At 40.4% G+C, this 24,967-nt stretch overlaps 1 protein-coding gene across 1 annotated transcript; it reads left to right on the top strand.

The window, feature by feature from the left end:
• Window positions 1–5: 5 nt before the first annotated feature.
• On the top strand, window positions 6–22,971 carry RTCA (RNA 3'-terminal phosphate cyclase). Its single transcript, XM_002715834.6, has 11 exons — window positions 6–232; window positions 339–439; window positions 1,632–1,775; window positions 6,064–6,187; window positions 9,601–9,659; window positions 11,041–11,182; window positions 11,423–11,547; window positions 13,299–13,357; window positions 17,766–17,860; window positions 20,162–20,266; window positions 22,623–22,971. The coding sequence occupies exons 1-11, from the start codon at window positions 188–190 to the stop codon at window positions 22,722–22,724; spliced, it is 1,101 nt and encodes a 366-aa protein (XP_002715880.2). The 5' UTR covers window positions 6–187; the 3' UTR covers window positions 22,725–22,971.
• Window positions 22,972–24,967: the final 1,996 nt, after the last annotated feature.

The following is a 24,967-nucleotide window of genomic DNA, read 5'->3' as shown; positions in this document are numbered from 1 at the left end:
GTACTGGCTGCTTTCCTCCGAAGCCCGTTTCCGGGGGAGGTGCCACTTCTTCCGCTGTCCGTGGCGGCTCCCGTGGCCCTGGGTGTGAATTGAGATTTGAAAGCTGCGGGGTGGGATCTTGTGGCTCCGGTCTCTCAGGCTTGGGCGGAGGCTTAGTTGTTGCGGAGCTGGCCCCAGGACGCTTTCCATGGAGGGGCAGCGGGTGGAGGTGGACGGCGGGATCATGGAAGGGGTGAGTGCTGCAGGCGGGGCTGCAGGGATGCCGACCAGGCGGCGGGGGAGGAGAGCTGTCGCGTGTGAGTTTCTCAGCCTCTTCTCCCCGGTCCCACCCGTTTCAGGGCGGCCAGATCCTCAGGGTCTCCACGGCCCTCAGCTGTCTCCTGGGCCTCCCCCTGCGCGTGCAGAAGATCCGCGCCGGCCGCAGCACGCCGGGCCTGAGGTAAATCGGGGCACCTTGTGGAGCCGGGGTTAGGGCACGAGGGGAGTGGGGGGTTGGGGAATCGGAGCGGTGGGGCTTGTGAGGGGTCGGGGAGCAGCCTTTAGGCCTCCCCTCCTCACGCCGGGGCGCTGTACTTGGACAGTGGCCCGGTTGTGCGTTGTGTGCACCTGCTAGAAGAGGGCCCAAGTTGAAGCCGGACTGATGAGTTGATGTGAATTCTGTATGTATTCCGTTTTAGCGGATCAGCGATCTCTGTCTTTAGCCCCGGTTTTCTGAAGTGATGAAAAGGCAGTTAGATTGATAGATGTGAACAAGTCCTTTTGTCACAGCAGTTGTTAGCCATTGTACGGTTCACCAGTGTGGAGATCTAAAGGCTATGTAGATACTGTGTTAGATTGCCAAGGCTGACAAGATACCGCAGACTGGGTTGCTTCAAGGACAGAAATTTATAGTGTCACAGTTCTGGAGGCTGGCGGTCCGAGATCAAGGTGCTGGCATGGTTAGTTTCCGCAGAGGGTGCGGAAAGAAAAGATCTGTCCAGGCCTTTCTCCTTGGCTTGCCTGATGACCTGTCTCCCGCTGCCTCTTCACATGGTAGCACCCCTGTGCGCTGTGCCCCTGGGGGTGCTCATGGAACATGGACTATGAGTTTATCTTGGCGCAGAAAAATTTTGAAATTCATGCGTAGTTCCTCTGTAATGCACAATTCCATGAACTTTTTAAATACCCTTAATGTGCATTGATTTCAGTTTTTTTGGCAACAAAATTAATTCCGTTTCTGTGAAGTTTCAAAAGTACTAATTTTGAAGTACTGGGAGTTAGGGCTTCAACATCTGAATTTTGGGGGAATTCAGTTTGGGCCATAGCGGGTGCCATAGATTATGAGACTGGCTTTCAAGTAGTTTTAGTAGTTTTTCTCCTTTGTACACTCCCAGTTTGTAACAGTACATCAGTGTATGTGTTTACAGCCAAAATAGCTTGTCTCAAAGGAACCCATAAAATGATGCCTACTAGGAAGTAGTCTAGGTGTGTTAAAAACTTGAAGCTCTGAACTAAGGATATAGCATTTAACTGTGGTTAGAATGGTTAGAATTATCCTTTGCTTGCCATTACAGTTTTATAAATGTGTCATAACATATGGGGATATAGGCAGTCTGAATGCACACGTTTTGATGCAGTATTATGACCTGAAGGCCTCAACATTTATCTGGACTGGAAATGATTCGAGATTTGTGTGATGGGCAGCTGGAGGGGGCAGAAATTGGCTCAACAGAAATAACCTTTATACCAGAGAAGATCAAAGGTGGAATCCACACTGCAGATACCAAGACAGCAGGGTATGTATCACTTTTATTGCATTAAAGTATGGATTTGGAGTTAGACCCAGTGTTTAACCTCTTTGAAATTTAGTTTCCACACTTCTAAAATGCAGATGAAACACTTGCCTTTCAGGGTTGGAGACAATGTGTGTAAAATTTTGGGACTTAATTGCTCAGTTGTAGATATTACTGTACCTGGAATTTTCTTCTATGTGTAGTATGATATAGCATAGTTGTTTCTTTACTTTTTATCATTTAGAAATTAAATGCCTCAAATTGATTTGAGTTCTCATGTTCTTTAGTCTTTGCATTATAGGAAATTTAGTTCTTGGCTTATAGTGAACCATATTCTATAACTTCTAGAGTAAGCAGTTGTATTACCTTTTAATAGATACCTATACAGCCTTAGCTAGAATTAAATATAATCCTGATTGTTTTTCTCCATTGGGAATTTTTTTTTTCCCTGAAAGACAGAGAAACCTTCCTTTTGCTGGTTCATTCTCCAAATACCTGCAGCACCCAGGGCCCAGCCAGGCCAAAGCCAAGAGCTGGAAAGTTAATCTGGGTGGCAGGGACCCAGGTACTTCAGGCATCACCTGCTGCTTCCCAAGGTGCACATTATTGGGAAGAATTGGAAGTGGAGCCTGGATGTGGATGTCCTAGGTAGCATCTTAACCACTGTGCCAGATACATGCCCCAGGAATTGGATGTCTAGCAATTAAATTGGGCCTTTAGTATTTCCTGAGCATCCCTCCTTTCACTGACAAAGCATGGAAAATGATTTTTATATCACTTTTTTTCTGTTTTTTTTTTTTTTTTCCCCAAGATTTATTTTGTTTATTTGAAAGGCAGAGTGACAGAGAAAGAGGGAAAAATCAGAGAGAGAGAGAGAGAGAGAGAGAGAAAGATCTTCCATCCACTGGCCACACCAACCAGAGCTGAGCCAGGCTGAAACGAGGATACTAGAACTCCATCTTGGTCTCCCACATGGGTTGCAGGGGCCCAAGGACCTGGACCATCTTCTGCAGCTTTCCCAGGTGCATTAGCAGGAAGCTGGATCTGAAGAGGAACAGTCGGGACTCAAACTGGCTCTCTAATATGGGATGCTGCTGTCATAGTGGCAGCTTAACCCTCTTTGCCGAAGCGCCAGCCCAGATTACTATTTTAAGTAGCATCCTTTTGCTAAAGCTCTATCCATTTATTAGGGAGTTTGATAAAAATCAAAATGTTCTAGAAGCTGAAAACAGTTGATCTCAAAGAAATAGAGGATGTATTAATAACTTCTAATGTTTTGTACCACAGTAGGGTAACTATGGTTGACAACAATTAATTAAATATTTCAAAATAACAGGTAAAGAGGATTTTTAATGTTCCCAGCTCAGAGAAATGCTATGTGTCTAAGGTGATAAATATACCAGTTACTGTGATCTGATTGTTACACATTATATACGTGAAATGTCACACTGTACCCTATAAATATGTATAGTTGCTATGTGTAAATTTATTAAAAGTACTATAAATCTGATACACATTTGTGTCAGAAATGAGTATTTTAGGAGCCGGCGCTGTGGCACAGTGGGTTAACGCCCTGACCTGAAGCACCAGCCTCCCATATGGGCACTAGTTCTAGTCCTGGCTGCTCCACTTCCAATCCAGCTCCCTGCTAATGTGCCCAGAAAAACAGCAAAGGATGGCCCAAGTGCTTGAGCCTCTGTACTTACATGGGAGACCTAGATGAAGCTCCTGGGTCCTGGCTTCAGGCAGGCCCAGACATTGCCATTATGGCCATCTGGGGATTGAACCAGTGGAAAGAAGATGAATCTCTGTCTCTTCCTCTCTTTCTCTGTGATACTGCCTTTCAAATAAATAAAATAAAAAGCTGTTAAAAAAAAAAAAAACATGAAAAATCCAGCTCCATTCAGGAAGTTAAACTAGCAGCAGAAATGTTGTTTTTAAGATTTATTTATTGGGGCCGGTGCTGTGGCACAGCAGGTGAATGCCCTGGCCTAAAGCACTGGCATCCCATAGGGTGCTGGTTCGAGATCCGGCTGCTCTACTTCTGATCCAGCTCTCTGCTATGGCCTGGGAAAGCAGTAGAAGATGGCCCAAGCCTTGGCCCCTGCACCCACATGGGAGACCCAGAAGAAGCTCCTGGCTCCTGACTTCAGATCGGCGCAGTTCTGGCCATTGCGGCCATCTGGGGAGTGAACCATCAAATGGAAGACCTCTCTCTCTTTCTCTCTCTGTCTCTCACTGCTTCTCCTCTCTCTGGGTAACTCTGCCTTTCAAATAAATAAATAAATCTTTTTAAAAAAGAGAGGAGAGACAGAGATCTGTCCACTGATTCACTCCCCAAATGGTGGTAACAACTGGTGCTGGGCCAAACTGAAGCCAGGAGCCAGGCGCTTCCAAGTCTCCCACATGGGAGACAGGGGCCCAAGCACTTGGGTCATCTGCTGCTGCTTTTCCAGGTGCATTAGCAGGGAGCTGGACTGAAAGTGGAGCAGCCAGAACTGGAACCCATATGGGACAGCTTAACCCACTACACCACAGTGCTAGCCCCCATAGCAGCAGAACATACCAAGAAAATCTATCTTAACTTTTTCTCACACCTATTATGTGTTTTCTGGAGTGTCTACTTTTGTTTTTGCAATTTCTCACTCTTCAAAATTAAGGTTTTCTTTATAATTTTTAAAATCCATTTTTATTGGGGAGAAAATAAGCACTTTCTGTATTGGGATATTCAGCGGGAGTAAAAAATGTACTAAATAGTTACAAAGTTAGGGTAAGCTAAACATCTTTAAGTTTTTTTTTTATTTGTTAGTAGGTCAACTCCTTCAGAATAGAAGTTACATACATTTTTCTCTTCTAATGCCAAATGCAGTTAAGTTTTTTTTAAGTAATAAAATTCATTATTATTGATAGGAACTTTTCAGTTTAGTACAGATGTATCTTTGTCATACGAAAGTTAAGGCAGGCATTTGAAATAATGGTTAAGATGCCACTCGGATGCCTACTTCCTATGTTGGAGGGCCTGGGTTCTAGTTCTGGCACAGCTTTCAATTCGAGCTTTTTGCTGATGGGCATCCTGGGAGGCAGCAGGTGATTGCTCTAGTAGTTGGGTCCCCGGCACCCAGGTAGGAGACCCAGATTGAGTTCCTGACTCCTGGCTTTGTCTTGGCCAGCCCTGGCTGCTGGAAGCATTTGGGGTATGAACCAATAGACGGAAGATCGCACTCTGTCCATCTGTTCTGCCTTTCAAATAAAATAAACAAGTAAAAAATCAATGACTATTCCAAGTTTAAAAAAAAGTTACGTGGTTCACTTGGTTAATCCTCCACCTGTGGTACCGGCACATAAAGGCACTGGGTTCTAATCCCGGTTGCTCCTCTTCTAGTCCAGCTCTCTGCTGTGGCCCAGGAAGGCAGTGGAGGATGGCCCAAGTGCTTGGGCCCCTGCACCCGCATGGGAGACTGGGAGGAAGCACGTGGCTCCTGGCCATCTGGGGAGTGAACCAACAGAAGGAAGACCTTTCTCTCTGTCTTTATCTATAACTCTGCCTGTCAAATAAAAAAAAAAGTTATGTAAAGGTCTGTCTTTTGATATATAAAACCATATTGATTTTCCTTTCAAACTATAATCTGCTTATGAATATGATTGCTTTCCCTTGACTTTGTAGAGGGCGATAATAGCTCATAAAATATTTAATGTGCTTTAACTATTTCTCACGATTTCTTGCATTGTTTGATTATAAGGACCACATAGAGGCATGTAAAGCTAAGATTATTTCCCTAAAACTTTTCCATGTGAAATTTTCAGTTATCAGTCTTTGTAAAATATTATTCTATCATATCATGAACTCAGTGATATTAAGGAACTGTATTTTAACCTGATATCTGGAATAATACCTTGTAATGACTCATATAATCAATTGAATGTTTCTAGATCTTGACTGTTGAAAATGTCATTTTCATAAATTGCTATTTTCAAGAATCCTTTGACATTTGAACAAGGTTTTTCTTTGGTTTTATTTTTTTACTTCTTTGTAACATAAGGAAAGTGTCAGAACTTACGCAAGATCACATAGCTGATGTGTTTTGTATTGAATTTAAACCAGGATTTGCTTATCACTTAATGCCTGTTCTTCTGTGAAATATTTTCTTTTGAGTTTTACCATTCATACGCTGAAGTGTTTTTAACTTCTCAGTTTATTGTGCTTCAGCTAATAGTGATGTGTAATGTTACCACTTTCTTGGGTCTTTAAATAAAGATAGGTGCAGTTCAGCCTGTTCTGCCTTCTCCTTAGGAGCGTGTGCCTGTTGATGCAGGTCTCAATGCCCTGTATTCTCTTTGCTGCTTCTCCATCTGAACTTCGCTTGAAAGGTGGAACTAATGCTGAAATGGCCCCACAGATTGATTACACAGTGATGGTAAGAGATTTTATTGTTGTTGACACACTAAGTCACTCTTACATATTCTCCTGAATTCCCATTTTCACTTTAAATATATCCTGAATGTTTTTGTGTTAGTTCCTGTTTATTTCTGCATGAGGAAGAGGTGGGGTAATGTTTATTGTAGGTTTTGTGTTAGAATAGCATTCATAGTAAATTCTTTAAAAAGCCCAGTTGTAAGGGCCAGCATTGTGGTGCAGTGGTTTAAGCCACCAGCTTGTGATGCCCACAGTACATATCGGAGTATTGATTGGGATCCTGGCTGCTCTACTTCCAATTGAGCTTCCTACTAATATACTTGAGAAGGCAGCAGAAGATGGCCCCTGCCATGTACATTGGAGACCAGAAAAGGTTCCTGGCTTCTGGCTTTCGTCTGTCTCAGACCTGGCTGCTGTGATCGTTTGGGGAGTGAACTAGCAGGTGGAAGATCTACTTCTGTCACTCTGCCTTTCAAATAAATAAATCTTTTTATTAAAAAAACCTCAAGTATAATTATTATATAAATTATATAAGTTGATATGTAATTCAGTTTTTTTTTAAGAAAAGATTTATTTATTTACTTGAAAGGCAGGGAGACAGAGGAAGAAAATCTTCCATTGCTGGTTCGCTCCCCAGATGACTGCAGCAGACAGGCTTGGGCCAGATTAAAGCTAGGAGCCAGGAACTCCTTCTAGATTTCTCACTTGGGTAATAGGGACCAAAGTACTTAGACCATCTTCTACTGGCTTCCCAGGTACAATAACTGGAAGCTAAATCAGAAGCAGAGTAGCTGGGGCTTGAACTAGCACTCTGATACACGATGCCAGCGTTTCCAGCAGCAGTTTAAGCCACTGTAGCAAAATGCTGACTCAGTTATTTTCTAAATGCAGGAATTATGATTTAGAGGAAAAACTAAAAAAATTTTTTTTTAATTTTTAAAAATTTATTTATTTAGAGAGACAAAGAGAAAGGCAAAGAGAGTCAGAGACCATCCATCCATTGACTTAATCTCTAAGTGCCCCTCACAGCCAGGGTTGGGCCAGGACAAAGCCAGCAGCCCAGAACTCAATCTGGGTCTTCCATATGGGTGTTAGGGACCCAACTACTTGAACCATCACCTGCCTTCTAGAGTGCCAGTCAGCAGGAAACTGGAATCCAAGTGAAGCTGGAACTGGAACCCAAGCATACTGACAGGAAATCTGTGTGTTCAAAGTGGTGTTTTAACTGCTGTGCAAAATGCTCACCTCCTCAAAGATCTTTTTTTTTTTTTTTTTTTTTTTTTTTTAAGATTTATTCATTTATTTGAAAGGCAGAGAAGAGCGAGAGAGATCATGATCTAGATCCTCCATCCACTTGTCCACTCCCCAAATGGCCGCAATGGCCGGAGCTGAGTAGATCCGAAGCCAGGAGCCAGGAGCTTCCTCTTGGTCTCCCATGTAGGTGTGGGGGCCCAAAGACCTGGACCATCTTCCACTGCTTTTCCCATAGTAGAGAGCTGGATTGGAAGTGGAACAGCTGGGACTCAAACTGGCACCCATGTGGGATGCTGGCACTTCAGGCGGTGGCTTTACCCACTATGCCACAGTGTTGACCCCTCTCAAATCTTTAAAATGATAAAATTCAACAGTGCTGTGTTTGTAGAACTAATGGGAGGGGCTGGCACTGTTGCATAGTGGGTAAAGCTGCCTCCTGCAGTGCTGACATCCCATATGGGTACTGGTTCATGTCCCGGCTGCTCCACTTCTGATCCAGCGCTCTGCTATGGCCTGGGAAAGCAGTGGAAAATGGCCCAAGTCCTTGAGCCCCTGTACTGGTGTAGGAGACCCTCAAGAAGCTCCAGGCTCCTGGCTTTGGATCAATACACGATCAGCTGTCGCAGCTCCGGCCATTGTGGCCAGTTGGGGATTGAACCAGAGGATGGAAGACCTCTCTCTCTCTCTGCCTCCCTTTCTATCTCTGTGTAACTCTGACTTTCAAATAAATAAATAAATCTTTAAAAAGAACTAGTGGGAGAGAAAGGTGGTGTAATCTTTTTTCTCTTTTTTTGAGGTATAATTATTTACAATTAAATTTATCCTTTTTAATATATGGTTATTTGATTTTTGACAAACATCTAGTTGTGAGACGACCACTACAACCAAGTACATGGCATCCGAAGTGGCTAAACATTCTGCATTTTCATCAGAAATGTATGAGAATTCTAGCTGTTCTGCATCCTACTTGACACTTGATAATCTCAGGTTTTATTTTTTTAAACTTTTTAAAAAGAAAATAAACAGGTTTAATAGCACATACCTCTTGTATACATGGATGATAACCCTGAGAAATGAATAAATCTTTAGAGTAGCTCTGGAAGAGTTGCCTTAGACTTAAGGCTTCAAGACCATCTTTCTTAGAAATATTGCCATTTTTAGAAGTGGTGGCATCTTCTTAAAGTCTATTTGATATCTAATTAACGTTAATCTCTTTTCACCTAGTAATTCCATGTCAAGGAAATTATATATTACAAACAATATGTTACAAAACTTAGCAAAATATACATGTTAAAGGTATTTGAGCAAAGCATTATACGTGTATAGTGTAATTATCATTATGTAATCATGAAAACTTGCAGAATGGCTAAGGAAATCAGGCCTTGCAGTCACTCAATTATTACTTAGTTAAGAATTGTTGTTAGGAAAATGCTTGTTTATGATGTTAAGTAGGAAAAAATAAGGATCAAACATTGTATATGCACTGAGATTTCAATTATGTAAAAAAAACAGAGACAGGATTGGATGCTGTTTACTAATACTCTCTTTTATACTGTAGTATATTGAGAAGGATTAGAAAATATTGGCCTCTAGAATAGTATAACCACTGGAATCAAGTATCCTAAGTTCTGATTTTTTTAAAAGAAATTTTATTTATTTGAAAGGCAGGGTTACATAGAGGCAGAGAGAGAGAGAGAGGTCTTCCATCCACTGGTTCACTCCTCAAATGGCTGCAGTGGCTGGAGCTGGGCCAATCCAAAGCCAGGAGCCTGGAGCTCTTCCAGATCTCCCACATGGGCCATCTTCTACTGCTTTCCCAGGCCATAGCAGAGAGCTGGATTGGAAGAAGAGCAGCCGGGACTCTAACCAGTGCCCATATGGGATGCCAGCACTGCATGTGGCGGCCTTACCTGCTATGCTACAGTGCTGGCCCTCTGAATTTTTTTTAAGATATAGATTTGCATAACTCTGGTGAACTAAATATTAAGCTTTGAAATTTATTGATTTTTTTCATTTAAAAATGGAATTAGCTCACATTTTTATGAAACTATTAGCCTATAGTGCCTAATTGGTAGATCAGTACAGGCACTTTTGTTTTATAAATACACTTGTTGAATCACATGTAGTGATGGTTAAAGTAACAATAAACTGATTTTTCAGGTTTTCAAGCCAATTGTTGAAAAATTTGGTTTCACATTTAATTGTGACATTAAAATGAGGTAAGTTGTTTATTAGTCCTTTGGAAAATTAGACCTTAGAAAACTGTCATTCTGGAACAAACAAAAGAAATATTATATTTTATAGGAATACTGTACCTTGTTTTTGGAAAACAGTAGGCAGCAGGGGTATGAGGACTTGAAGGCAGCTACACATTATACTTGTTTGTTTCTTGAAAAAAAAAAAATTTTCAAAGGAATTTCCACACTGAGGTGCCTTCACATCTGGCGTTACCCACGTCCTTGCCTAGAGTCCTTGTCCCCTGTATGCAGACAACAGAACTAGGTACTGCTGGGTCATAAAAGGGGCTCTCTTCCACAGTGCAGTCAGAATTATTTTCCAGAGAAATGTATGGGCATTCAAGTAATTTCTTTTTATTTATTTATTTATTTTATTTAGTAAATATAAATTTTCAAAGTATAGTTAATGGATTACAATGGCTCCCCCACCCCCCATAATTTCCCTCCCACTCACACCCCTCCCATCTTTTTAAGGCTTCCTTCTGTCATACAATAATATAACCAGTTTCTTGGCATGGCATTTAAGTGCTTTGCAGTCCTGCCCCAGTTTACCTTTCTGGCTTCATCTCCTCCCTTTGAGCGTACCATATCTCCCAGCTGCATTATTTGCTAGTCCTTAAACATTCATTGTGCCTTTGCACTTTCATCTTTTCATGTTATCCTTCCCCTCCTCTCTTAAAAAGTGGAAATCCAAAGTGGGTTTTTTTTTTTTTTTAATGAAACTTACAATTTATTGTGTGAGCTGTCTGTGCCTCAATTGAATTCATCTTTACTCCTCTGTGTAGTCCTCCTTATATCTCTACTCATATTCTAGGTGATTTTGTGGGGAACCATCTCCTTGTAGGATGCTGAACTCTTTAAGGGCAGGAGCACTGTCATTCTCAGCATCCACTGTAGGATAAATGACCTAAACAACTGAGTTAAATTTGTATTAGTGTTAAGCTACTTAAATGTTTCTATTATATATGTGTTAGAATACCTACTATATGCCAGATATGGTTTTAGGCCCTGGAAAATTGCAGGAACAAAATAGGTCCAATCAACAGGGAGCTTATATTCTAAAATAGCACATAAAATAGAACTTACTGATTTGGAGAAAATGTTCTGTATGCTGTCCAATATGTCACTATCCAAATGGGACTGTTGAGCACTTAGAATGTGACTAGGGGTCCAGTGAGCCGATTTTAACTTATTTAATAGTTGTATACAGCTTAGAACTACCATGTTAAACTACGTAGACCTAAAATATTTAGAACTCTTCCTGAATTACATTTGGATAGCATTCACATGTTATTTAATTATAATACTAAACCTTATTTGTAATGCAATAATTTTATGTTAATGTTTGTCCTACTTTTCATAGGGGCTATTACCCAAAAGGGGGTGGTGAAGTGATTGTACGAATGTCACCAGTTAAGCAGTTGAATCCCATAAATTTAACTGACCGTGGCTCAGTGACTAAGATATATGGAAGAGCTTTTGTAGCTGGTGTTTTGCCATTTAAAGTAAGTTGTCTAGATGTTCTTAGAAGTATATGTATACACTGAAAATTATGTAATCTGAATTTTAAATTATTATAAGACTTTTAATATTTTCATTTAATTTTTCATAAAATTCAGCACTCTTGAAAATCAAGTTTTTAAATATTGTGTCAAAGTTCTAGTTTTGTGTGTCTCTGAAGGCCTGAAAACGGTTATCCAAATCATTCATTTGTTTTATTCTGTTTTTCTGACTTGCTAAAATAGGTAGCAAAAGATATGGCGGCGGCAGCTGTGAGATGCATCAGAAAGGAGATCAGGGATCTGTATGTTAACATCCAGCCAGTTCAGGAACCTAAAGACCAAGCATTTGGCAATGGAAATGGAATAATGTGAGATAATGTACCTTTTCTTAAACATTAGTTAAGCACACTGAAATAATTGTCCTATTTAAATTAAATATTTGTAGTTTCTTTGCTCAAATGTATAGTTTTAAGGTGACATGTTTTAAGGGAATTCCTATCAAAAAGAACAATATAATGAATTATGATGATGATTCTGAATTTTTCTCAGGTTGGTTTGCCTCTTATTGCACTGATAGGATCCCTTTCACTTATATGGTGAGCTCCAGTGCTCAAGCTAATCAGAAATTAGACTCTGAAGCTGATCCTCTGATTGATATTTCCAGTTGCTTAAAATACCTCAAATGTGAAATCAGTTCACAAGTAAATATTAAATATAGCAATGATATCCTTAAAAAAGGGAGCTAAGGGGCTGGGGTTGTGGTGCAGCAGGTTAAGCTGTCACCTCTGATGCCAGAAAGCCTGGCACATCTGAGTCCCAACTACTCAGCTTCCAATCCAGCTCCCTGCTAATGCGTCTCGAAAACCAACAGCAAATTGTCAAGTACTTGGGCACCTGCCACCTGTGTGGGAGACCTGGATGGAGTTCCTGGCTCCCGACTTTGGACTTGATCAACCCTAGCTGCTGCAGCCATTTGAGAAGTGAACCAGCGGGTAGAAGACCTCTCCCTGTCGCTCTGCCCTTGCAATAAACAAACATCTTTATCTGTCATCTGTTGGTTCACACCCCAGACACCCACAGTAGCTGGGACTGGGCCAGGCTGAAACCAGGAACCTGAAACTCCTCTTTTCCTCCCATGTGAGTATCAGGGACCCAAGTACTTGAACCACAATTTACTACCTCCCAGGATGTGAATTAACAGGAAGCTGGAATTGGAAGTGGAGCCAGGACTCAAACCCAGGTACTCTGGTATAGGATGTTGGTGTCCCAAGTGGTGTCTTAACCCCTGTACCAAACACCTGTCCCCTTTGTTAAATTTCAAACTCTTTGATTCATAATTTTGATTGAAGTTTTTAAAGTAAATGCTTGGCCGGCGCCGTGGCTCAATAGGCTAATCCTCCACCTTGCGGTACCGGCACACCAGGTTCTAGTCCCGGTCAGGGCGCTGGATTCTGTCCCGGTTACCCCTCTTCCAGGCCAGCTCTCTGCTGTGGCCCGGGAGTGCAGTGGAGGATGGCTCAATACTTGGGCCCTGCACCCCATGGGAGACCAGGAGAAGCACCTGGCTCCTGCCTTCGGATCAGTGCGGTGTGCCGGCTGCAGCGCGCCGGCCACGGCGGCCATTGGAGGGTGAACCAACGGCAAAGGTCTTCCTTTCTCTCTGTCTCTCTCTCTCACTGTCCACTCTGCCTGACAAAAAAAAAAAAAAAAAAAAAAAAAGTAAATGCTTACTCTTTGCGATAATGCTGTCTAACAAAATCAAAGTCCCACATAAGAACCTTTTAATTTAATGTAATCATCAAATAGTTTATAGTACTCTGTGCCTGTGGCACAGTACCACTTAGCATGGATGATGTGATAACTTGGAAGAAGGGTATATGAGCAAATTTTCCTTATCTGTGGAACTTTCCTGGCCAAGCACTGAAAGATATTGATGGTCTGTTTAAGGCTGATGGAGAATATTAATCATTCTGCTTTCTGTATGAATAATTTCACTTTTGTAGTGTATTGCCAGATATAATTCTGCCTCTTTAACACTGTGACTCTGTATCATATTTTCACGTAATTTTAGGATATTTATAACATAGGTAGTAACTTTTTTTTTTTTACATCTGTATAGCATTATTGCTGAGACATCCACTGGCTGTTTGTTTGCTGGATCATCGCTTGGTAAACGAGGTATAGGTCCCATTGCTGCTATAAAATTCCTTTGTTATCTGTTGGGATTAGAATGTTATGTTATGACAGATGACACATTTAAAAGGATACAGTCAACTGACTTTTTAAAAAATATTTTTTTATTTATTTGAGAGGTAGAGTTACAGACAGAGAGAGGGAGAGACTGAAGTCTTCCATTCACTGGCCGGCGCCGCGGCTCACTAGGCTAATCCTCCGCCTTGCGGCGCTGGCACACCAGGTTCTAGTCCCGGTTGGAGTGCCGGATTCTGTCCCGGTTGCCCCTCTTCCAGGCCAGCTCTCTGCTGTGGCCAGGGAGTGCAGTGGAGGATGGCCCAGGTGCTTGGGCCCTGCACCCCATGGGAGACCAGGATAAATACCTGGCTCCTGCCATCAGATCAGCACGGTGCGCCGGCTGCAACGCGCCAGCCACGGCAGCCATTGGAGGGTGAACCAACGGCAAGGAAGACCTTTCTCTCTGTCTCTCTCTCTCTCACTGTCCACTCTGCCTGTCAAAAAAAAAAAAAAAAAAAAAAAAGTCTTCCATTCACTGATTCACTCCCCAAATGGCTACAACAGTCAGAGCTGGGCAAGTCTGAAGCCAGGAGCCAGGAGCTTTCTCTGGGTCTCTCACATGGGTGCAGGGGTCCAAGCACTTGGACCATCTTTTACTGCTTTCCCAGGCCATAGCAGAGAGCTGGATCAGAAGAGGAGCAGCTGGGACTTGAACCCGTGCCCATATGGAATGCTGGTGCCTCAGGCAGAGGCTTAGCCTACTACGCCACAGTGCTGGCCCCCCATACTACTGTTTTCATAGCTAAATAATTTGTCTGTTATGGTCAGACATTCCAGACGTATTCAGACTTAAAGCGTTGCTCCAAAATATTACTTAGCACCATGTGGGTTTTTTTTTTCTTTTTGGAGTAGTATGTACAGCATTTGCTTGTCATGTCTGTTTGATCTTTCTTTTAATACAGAATGCTCCCTTCACCTTTTTTTAAAAAATTTTTTTTATTTATTTGAAAAGCATGGTGACAAGAGAAAGACAAAGACAGAGAGAGAGATCTCCCATTTGCTAGTTCACTCCCCAGATGCCTGAAACAGCTGGGGTTAGGCCAGGCTGAAGCCAGAAGCCAGGAACTCCATCTGGGTCTTCTACATGGGTGGCAGGATCCTAAGTACTTGGGCCATCATCCACTGCCTCCCAGGCTCATTAGCAGGAAGCTGGATGGAAGCACAGAATAACCGAACTTGAACCAGGCATTCCCATATGGAATGTAGACAGCCTAAGCAGCAACTTAACCAGCAGTGTCATAGTGTCCTCTGTCCTTTTAACTTTTGTTTTCTTTTCATGATATTGACCTTTTGAAAAGTCCAGGCCTTTTTCTCACAGAATTTCCTACAATTTAGATATGTCTGATTATCTCATGATTTGATACATTATTACTTAACATTTTTAGTAGGACTGTCACATAGGTGTGATTTTTATGTACATTCCACTGAGTTGCATCAGGGAGAGCATATGATGTCAGTGCGTCCTCTGTTGCTGAGGCTGAGTGCAATCACTTGGTTGAGGAGATATCTCCCAGAACTGTGTGCTTTAAAGGTTCCTTCCCCTTTACATTAACAAGTAATTCTGCAACAGTACGTGAAGACCATCTGATTACGCTTTTCTCATAGAGCTTTTATCTAGGAGATTTAGTCTATTGATGACTCTCCCCTGCATACATTAGTACATGAGTTACTTCAAAATATTGAATGAATTTGGGAAAGGGGAATTTGTTTAAAATTTGACATATTAGGGAGAGGAGATATGCCACTGTTTGATAATATTTAAAGTTACTTTTACCAGCCAGGTAACTCCTAGATGAACTTCTAATTGTGTGGTGGCTGCTTGCTTTGTTTCTACTTTATTGACCTCACATAAATGAATTCTGCTTAAAATAGTGCTGCTCAAAGTGATTGGCAGACAGGTGGCGTATTAGCATCATCTAGGAGTTGTTTCTAAAATGGTCTCAATTTGAGTATCTTCTGGTTTTTTGAAAGGACAAAGTATAAAATGGTCAACAGATAGAACAGAGAAATCATTTGCTTTAGGACATCACAAACATGTCCTGAATTATCATATATATAGAAGAAGAGGAGCAAAGTAATCCATTTCCATACAAAGAAAACAGAGTGATTAACCAGAGGCATAATTCATCTTTTTTTTTTTTTTTTTGACAGGCAGAGTGGACAGTGAGAGAGAGACACAGAGAGAAAGGTCTTCCTTTTGCCGTTGGTTCACCCTCCAATGGCCGCCGCGGCCGGCGCGCTGCGGCCGGTGCACCGTGCTGATCCGATGGCAGGAGCCAGGAGCCAGGTGCTTTTCCTGGTCTCCCATGGGGTACAGGGCCCAAGCACCTGGGCCATCCTCCACTGCACTCCCTGGCCACAGCAGAGAGCTGGCCTGGAAGAGGGGCAACCGGGACAGAATCCGGCGCCTCGACCGGGACTAGAACCCGGTGTGCCGGCGCCGCTAGGCGGAGGATTAGCCTAGTGAGCCGTGGCGCCGGCCATAATTCATCTTAACAGACTGTCTGGCTCCCATAGTAAAGAACATAACTATCTAAAAGAGTAGTCAAAAGATACTATATATTCAACAACAAAAAATAAAATATATTCTTTCCATAATTCAAAATTGAGACTGTTTTTGGAAACATCCAAAATATCAGAAGAAAAGCATTCGGATCTCAGAAGCTGTTAGGACATTGCTTCTTTATTTAAGTATAATACTAGTGAGCAAAATTCCCATGTTTAAAAAAACTTTATAAAATTTGCCAGTTCAATTACCATTATTACCCCCAGTAGTGGCCAATACTAATGAAGGTCCATTCATACCATTGTTCACTATAAGTTTGGGCACAAAGAATTGTGAATGACTCTGAGAAATACTTTGCTGCTGGACAGAAAACTTTACTGTGCCCGCTGCTTTCTAGTACTACAAAGCCAGGTGTTCTTTTTTCTCCTTAACATCCTCCATCCCAATTTTAGCCATTTTTCAAGGGATCTGCTTAAATCCTTCCTGTGCCATAAAACCTTTTCAAATAATTCTAGAACCTGTAATCTTTTCCTTTTCTGGACTCCTGTCAGATTTATCGATTATACCATAGAACATAGCATATTACTTCTCTAATACATGAGTATTTTTTTATGTTTTCTTAGCAAAAGAACTAGTTCTTATCATTCAGCATGGTGTACACATGGTGGTTGGTCGGTACTATTATGTTCTGGTCTTGATCTTAGCTACTTCAGAAATATTACGTTTAATTTTTAAAATAACTTTGAAGCATAATTATTTTCTTCACCATCTCTATATGGAAGGTCAAATGGCAGAGGCTAAGTAGCTTACCCAAGAAGTCACAGTTCATTTTACATGTTCCAGACTGTTCCATTCAGTCATGTAAATACTGGGCCAGTTGACGATTTAAAGAAAGAGTTTATTATATTATTATAATAACTTGTGTCAGGAAAAACAGAGTTAAAATTCCAAAGATTCCACTGTTTGGGGAAGTTTTTTTTAAGGTTTATTTAATCAGATAAATTTGCGAATATAAAATAGAAAGCAAAATTAGTCACATTCTCATTTTTTAAAAATTTTCATTTTCATTTGTATTCAAGGATTTCTTTTAAAGTAAATAACTTATAACTGAAAGCAAAATATAGATAAATAGGATTAAGTACCAGTGTTATATAATAAAGTAGAATATAAGAATTTATTGTATATTTTATAAAAACTAAAAGAGGAGTTTGAAGGTTCCCAACATAAAGAAATGATAATTTAAGAAGATGGAAATTCCAGTTACTCTGATTTGATCATTACACCTTTTATACATGTATTGAATTACTATGCTGTATCTCAAAAATATGTACAACTAAAAAAAGATAAAATAAGTATCTTAGAAGAGTTTGGCATTCCTCTATTTCTGATAGACTTATTTTATATGTAATGTCAACCCAAAGATTTGGGATATGTATGCAGAGGCAAGGATTAGGGCAACAGGGTAAATATTCTGACTTGAAATAAGATAATACCTGTTCAGATAGTAAAGTTAATGTAGTTTTTAAATATTTGATCTGAAGATGTTATCTGCTTTTATTTAGATAAAAATTCTGTGATTTTTTAAAAAATTCTTTAATTTTGATTTAATTGCTTGCAGACTAATTGTATTGAGGCATAGCATTATAGGGTCTTAACTTAGTTATAAATTGGCTAAATTTGTAGTTTCAAGACATCCTGTTTTTTCTTCCACTAGTGCATTTAAAGGTACAAAGTATTTGAATATGCTAAGTGCTAAGAAGATTAAATAACTAAAATGTTGTCCTGAAAGATGCATTAATGTGATTTTTTTTTACACCGTGCCTGCCTTAGGTGTAACTGCAGACAAAGTTGGAATTGATGCTGCTGAAATGCTATTAGCAAATCTTCGACATGGTGGAGCTGTGGATGAATATCTGCAAGACCAGGTATGTCGTGTTTTTAATAAAAACCTTCTAGCCTATCAGATTTGAATATTTGCTTACTAGATTAAATATAAACTTTTGTTACTGATTTTTAGACACTGATTGGTAAGTCCTACTTTACATTTTTTTTTTAAATGTTCTTTTGGAATTTATAATCCTCAAATTTCAGACCTCATTTTATTTGACCTATATCTTAATTTGACACAATTGGGTCTTCTTTTTTTTTAAAGATTTTATTTATTTATCTGAAAGGCAAAGTTACAGAGAGGCAGAGAGAGAGAGAGAGAGAGAGAGATATCTTCCATCTGCTGGTTCACTCCCCAAATGGCCGTTGTTGCATCAGCTGGAGCTGGGCTGATCTGAAGCCAGGAGCTTGGAGCTTCTTCCAGGTCTCCCACATGGGTGCAGAGGCCCAAGAACTTGGGTCATCTTCTGCTGCTTTCCTAGGCCATAGTGGAGAGCTGGATTGGAAGTGGAGCAGCCAGGACTCCAACCAGTGCCCATATGGGATGCTGGCACTGCAAATGGTGGCCTCACCTGCACAGCACCACTCCTCTCTCACCCCATTTTGTTTTTCTTTTAGATTTATTTATTGAAAGAGTTAGAGAGGGATCGCTCTTTCATCCTCTGGTTCACTCCCCAGATGACCACAGTGGCCAGCTGAAGCTGGGCAAGGCCAAAGCCAGGAGCCAGGAAATCCATCCAGGTCTCCCACTGGGGTGACAGGGGCCCAAGCACCCGGGCCATATTCTCCTTCCTAGGCTCATTAGCAGGTAGCTGGATCAAAAATGGAGCAGCCAGGACTTAAACCAGTGCTCATGTGGGATGCTGGTATCACAGGCAGCAGCTTAACCTACTGTGCCACATTCTCAACCTCAACTGCTTCTTTCTTGAAGTGTTTTTTTCACTCAGTTTCTGAAATAGGGTCATCTTCCTGTCCCACTGGCCATATCTTCTAGTCTCTTTTGCTAGTTTATTGTTTTCTCTTCAACTTCTAATTTTTGAAGAGTCTTTAAGCTCATGCCTTTGTATCTATATTCACTTCCTCCGTTATTTTTTTCAGTCCCCTTGCTCAAGTCATGTCTGTATGCTTATGACTCCTAGACTTATGATACTAGCCCAGACCTCCCTCCTGAAGTTCTTGCTCATTGTATCATCTTTGTCTGGCATCGTCTCCAGTTGGCTGTTTCATTGACCTCTCAAACTAAACACAATCACTCACATTGAGAAATGCCATTGAATGTTTTCAAAGATCTAACTTTTTATGGCCCACTATTTTTATAGATTGTCCTTTCTACCATGCTTTTCTTTCCTTAATCCCAAATCAGCAGTTTTCACTTAGCACTGGCATCCCAAATGGACACTGGTTGGTGTCCTGGCTGCTCTACTTTGGATCTAGCTCCCTGCTAACGCACCTGGGAAAGCAGCAGAAAGTGCTGCAAATGCTTGGCCCCTGCCACCTACCTGGGAGACCCAGAAGAGACTCCAAGCTTCTGCTTCAGCCTGGCCCAGTCCTGGCTGTTGCAGTCATTTGAGAAATGAAGTAGCAGATGGAAGATCTCTCTCTTTTTCTGACTCTGCCTCTCCCTCTCTGTAACTCCGACTTTCAAATAAATAAATAAACCTTTTTAAAAAAAAAAAAACAAAAAAACAGTAAATGAAACTTTTTCATGCCAACTCAGTTGATCTGATTAAATGTTAGTTTTCAACTCCATATTTTATTCTTTTTTTTTTTTTTGACAGGCAGAGTTAGACAGTGAGAGAGAGAGAGAGACAGAGAGAAAGGTCTTCCTTCCATTGGTTCACCCTGCAAATGGCTGCTATGGCCGGTGCACTGTGCCGATCTGAAGCCAGGAGCCAGGTGTTTCCTCCTGTTCTCCCATGCAGGTGCAGGGCCCAAGCACTTGGGCCATCCTCCACTGCCTTCCCGGGCCACAGCAGAGAGCTGGAATGGAAGAGGTGCAACCAGGACAGAACCGGCGCCCCAACCGGGACTAGAACCCGGGGTGCTGTGTTGGCTGGCGCTGCAGGCGGAGGATTAGCCTAGTGAGCCGCAGCGCTGGCCATATTTTATTTTTAAACATTTATTTAAAAAATTCTATGTTGAAAACTACTGCTAAGCATTTGTGTACCACACTACAGATGTTTTTTATCATTTTCTGAGGACTTCGGGAGACCCAAAGAAATAGAAATTCTTTTTTAGCTATTTGATTTCCAGTGTTTTCATTATGGATAATAGTGGAATTGTAACTCCAAATATTAGCAAATGTGTGAGATTTTTCTTTCCTGTTCTTTTTTTAATAGCTGATTGTTTTCATGGCATTAGCCAATGGTGTTTCTAGAATAAAAACAGGACCAGTAACACTCCATACACAAACAGCGATACATTTTGCTGAACAACTAGCAAAGGTGAGTATTCCATCAGAAAAATAATTCTTATTGTAGCCAGTTTGGGTTAAATTTTAATAAACAGAAAATTCAATAATAATTAGAATTGCTACTACATGTAGAATACTTCCTGTGTCAAAGACACTGAGCTAATTCTTAAGTTTATCTGAATCTCCCTACTCTGCATAACCATTGAGGACAGCTCTTTATTATTTCTGTTTCACATATGAATAAAGGAAGATAGATTAAGTTGTTAAGGCCACATTGTTTCTTTTTAAATATTCTTATTTATTTTATTTATTAGAAACACAGAGAGGCAGAGATCTCAAATTTACTGGCTTGCTCCCTCAGCTACTGGGCCCGGCCAAAGCCAAAAGTCCAAAACTCAGTTCTGGGTCTCCCACATGGGTGGCAGGGACCCAGGTACACGAACCATTACCTGCTGTCTGCCCAGGTGTGCATTAGCCAGAAGCTAGAATTGGGAACAGAACCGGGACTTGACCTAGGCACTCTGATATGGGACTTGGGTGTACCAAACAGCATCTAACTACTGTATTACATGTCTCCCCTTGAACACGTAGTTTCTTAGGGGCAGAGTTAGCCTTTGAGCAAACCCAGGAAATCAAACTTAAGAGCCCATGCTCTCATCACTGAATGGTACTGCGTTTTAGAGTAAGTAAAGGTGTTTTAATTGGAGCCATGAAATAAAGTCACAAGGGACTTCTTATTGGTTATAAATGTAAATGCTTATATAAATTTTTAAAGATTTTGTTTTCATCTCATTCTGTTAGAATAGAATTTTTGCTGAAATTCTAACATTCACTAATCCTTTTAAATTTGAAGAATAGATTTATAGTTTTTAGTAAAAAAAGATTATATTTTTGTATAAACTTATATCCATATCTTTACTGCAGGATTCTTAATTTTTTGGAAGTTTTTTTTTATTTAAAAGGTAAAATGACAGAGAAAGAGGGAGAGAGAGAGAGAAAAAAAAAAGAGAGAGACCTTATATTCTCTTAAGGCTTTCTCTAACTCCACATTTTTATATAACTAGATTTAAATAAAATCTAGAAATGATTTCCATAACAGTTGCTTATTTTTCTTATTTTCATAAAACTTATAATTTGAAATATGTTCATAACTACATTAATACTTTGGGTATCTAGGTCAGGATTCAATGTTTATTCATTAAATGATAATTTCAAATGTTCATTGTGTGTCAGTATACTGCCACAGAACACTGAAACTGAAAAGAATTTGTGAACCTTACTGTTCAGTGACGCCCCAAGATAATGGTTTTCAAATTGTATTTCAAAGGATCCTCAGATTTTAGGCATACTTGAAACCATTTTTCCATAGATTCAGCCAAACTACTCATCTATTTCAAGTTCAGTTGATCCACTTTTGCTTTATAGTTATTCTCCAAAGTATAGTGATAGAGGTCTAATATTTTAAAGCTTTTGTTAACAAATGAAAAATATAATGTTAAGCCCAATAAGGATGAAGGAGGCTATCCATCACCACCACCAGCCTTCCTCCCAACCCATCTTCTCTGAACTAGATGTTTTTGAATGATCTATTTTGGGATTTAAATTGTCAAGAACATTTTAGGGAAATTAAAGAGTAATTTGATACTTGACTAGATAAAAGTATCAATGTTTCAGTTCCATATTTTAGAAAAATTTTAGGGAGCAGGGAGAGGAGGTGCATTATAATCAAAACAGATTTCAAAATAGGTATTTGCCTAGGCTTTATCCTAGGAGTTCTGATTCAGCTACTATAGAGTGGGACCCAAGCATATATATTCTTTGTTTTAAAAAAATTTATTTGAGAGGTAGAGTTACAGACAGAGAGAAGGACAGACAAAGAGAAAGGTCTTCCACATACTGGTTCACTCCCCAAATGGCTCCAATAGCCAAAGCTGAGCAGATCTGAAGCCAGGAGCAAGGAGCTTTTTCTGGGTCTCCTATGCAGGTGCAGGGGCCCAAGCACTTGAGCCATCTTCCACTGCTTTCCCAGGCCATAAGCAGAGAGCTGGATCAGAAGAGGAGCAGCCAGGACATGAATCCGTTCTCATATGGGAAGCCAGCGGTGCCGGCAGAGGCTTAGCCTACTATACCACAGTGCTGGCCCCACCAAGCATATATATTCTGGCCAAACTCCATTAGTGTATATACCTTTGAACAAGAACCATAGTTCTAGGATGAATTATGTTCAATCTCTGTGCTGTTGGATTTTTCATGAATCATTTAAAAACCTTCATGTCTCTGGAACTTCTTAAAATGAGTTTGGCATTAACTCCCTCCCTGCTTAAGCTGGAGTTATGGGCTCTTTATCCTTCTGTCTGTCACTTATGTACTAAATATTCTGCTTTCAGGCTAAATTCACTGTGAAGAAGTCAGAAGATGAAGATGATGCCTCTAAAGACACTTACATTATTGAATGCCAAGGAATTGGGATGACAAATCCAAATCTATAGGATATTTACCTCATAATAACACCTTGGTGAATTACACTAAACCATTTAAAAAATATGTTTACTACAAAACAGTAAATAAGAAGTAAATTATTAAAGGACGACTTAAGTTAGAAGGTGAAGTACAGTGTTCAACATTTGCTGAGAATACTTCATCAAATTAACCTTATTTTGAATAAAAGAGTTGGTGGCATATGTATGATAGCTGATTTCAATAAAGTATTGAAATAAAATATTATTTATACCAGAAGTAAAATTTCTTTTAAGATTTATTTATTTGAAAATCAGAGTTACAGAGAGAGGGAGAGATCTTCCATCTGCTGGTTCACTCCCTAATAGCCATAATGGCTGGGGCTGGGCCAAGCAGAAGCCAGGAGCCAGGAGCTTCATCCAGGTCTTCCACGTGGGTGCAGAGACCGAAGCACTGAGCCGTCTTCTGCCACTTTCCCAGGTGCGTTAGCAGGGAGCTGAATTGGAAGTGGGGGAGCTGGGTCTCGAACTAGTGCCCAAATGGGATGCCAGCATCACAGGTGGCGGCTTTACCTACTACACCATAACACTGGTCCCCCAATTTTTTTTATGTAATAAAGTCAGGATACAGATTTGATATGTAATTTGTATACAGTTGTCATCCCCTTACCTAATGTTTTCCCTGTTGTGGTTTTAATTACTCAAGGTAAACTGTGGTGCAAAAATATTAAATGGAAAATTCAAGGCATAAATAATTCATCAGTTTAAATTGTAAGCGATTCTGTCATGTGATGAAGTCCGCTCCACCTTGCCTAGGGTAGGAATCATTCCTTTTTCCATTGCATCCACATTGTATATATCATCACCCATCAGCCAATAGCTATCTTTTTAGGTTATCAGATTGACTGTCAGTGTTGCAGTGCTTGTGTCCAGCTAATCTTGTTTTATTTAATAGTAATCCTAAAGCACCTGAGTAGTAATACTGGCAATTCAGATAAGCCACAGAGGAGATGTAAATGATTCCTTTCACTATCCTCTCATGTCATTACAAGAAGAGTGAGTATAGTATAATAGGAAATTTTGAGAGAGACCATATTCACATTAACTGTTCTAGAGTATACATTCATATGTTGCTTAACTGGGATATGGTCTGAGAAATGCAGTTAGATTATTTTCTCATTGTGCAGACAACAGTTTACTTACACAAAGTAGATGGTATATGTTGATCACTGAACATGGCCTCTTTTTTTTTTAAAGATTTATTTATTTATTTGAAAGGCAGAGTTACAGAGGCAGAGAAAGTGCTTCTATCTGCTGATTCACTCCCCAGTTGGCTGCAACAGCTGGAGCTGCGCCAATCTGAAGCCTGGAGCCAGGAGCCTCTTTTAGGTCTCCCACAAGGGTGCAGGGGCCCAAGGACTTTGGGCCATCTTCCACTGCTTTCCCAGGCCATCGCATAGAGCTGGATTGGAAATGGAGCATCCAGGACTCGAACCAGCACCCATATGGAATGCCAGCGCTTCAGGCAACAGCTTTTACCTACTACGCCACAGCACCGGGACATGGCCTCTTGATATGATCTATTATAAGATGTATGGGGCTGCTACCAGGGGAAAATGGTAGACTTTTTTTTTTTTTTTAATAAGTAGAAATATACTCTAAAATGAAAAGTATAGCATAATAAACGCATAAGCCAGTAACAGTCATTTGTTATCCAGTATTATGTACTATATACACAAATTGATATGAGCTATACTTTTATATGACTGACAGTGTAGTAGGTTTGTGTTTACCAACATCACCACAAAAATGAGAGTAACATTATTAGGAATTTTGATAGGAATTTGATTGATAGGAATTTTTTACCTCTACCATAATCTTACAGGACCACTGTTGTATATGTTGTCTGTTGTTGACTAAAATGTTATTTAGCATGTGGCTATTGTTAAAGTGTTCTATTTTTTATTACTAATTGTTGCTAATCTTACTCTTCCTAACTTATAAATTAAGCTTTATTTATGTATAGTAAATAACACTTTATATATGGAGTTTGGTACTATCCAAAGTTTCATGCATTCACTTAGGCTCTTTTAAAAATTTTTCATTTTATTCAAAGTACACACAGATCCATCTGCTGACTTACTCCTCAAATGTTTATCAACAGCCAGGTTGAGGGGCTGGTGTTGTGGCGTAGGAGGTTGGATTGCAGGCATCCCAAATTGGCACTAGTTTGAGTTCCGGCTGCTCCACTTCTGATCCAGTGACCTGCTGGTGTG

The sequence above is a fragment of the Oryctolagus cuniculus genome, chromosome 7 (genome assembly GCF_051225735.1).
Source record: "Oryctolagus cuniculus isolate XC-2025 breed Fujian yellow rabbit chromosome 7, ASM5122573v1, whole genome shotgun sequence".
Classification (NCBI taxonomy): Eukaryota; Metazoa; Chordata; class Mammalia; order Lagomorpha; family Leporidae; genus Oryctolagus; species Oryctolagus cuniculus.
This window is presented reverse-complemented; position numbering and strand designations above follow the sequence as displayed.

Excerpts from the sequence above, each read along its gene's own strand:
- RTCA (XM_002715834.6), top strand. The coding sequence starts at position 188 with ATGGAGGGGCAGCGGGTGGAGGTGGACGGCGGGATCATGGAAGGG. Across the intron at positions 9,660-11,040 it reads AATTGTGACATTAAAATGAG|GGGCTATTACCCAAAAGGGG; the intron begins GTAAGTTGTTTA and ends TACTTTTCATAG. Across the intron at positions 17,861-20,161 it reads ATGAATATCTGCAAGACCAG|CTGATTGTTTTCATGGCATT; the intron begins GTATGTCGTGTT and ends TTTTTTTAATAG.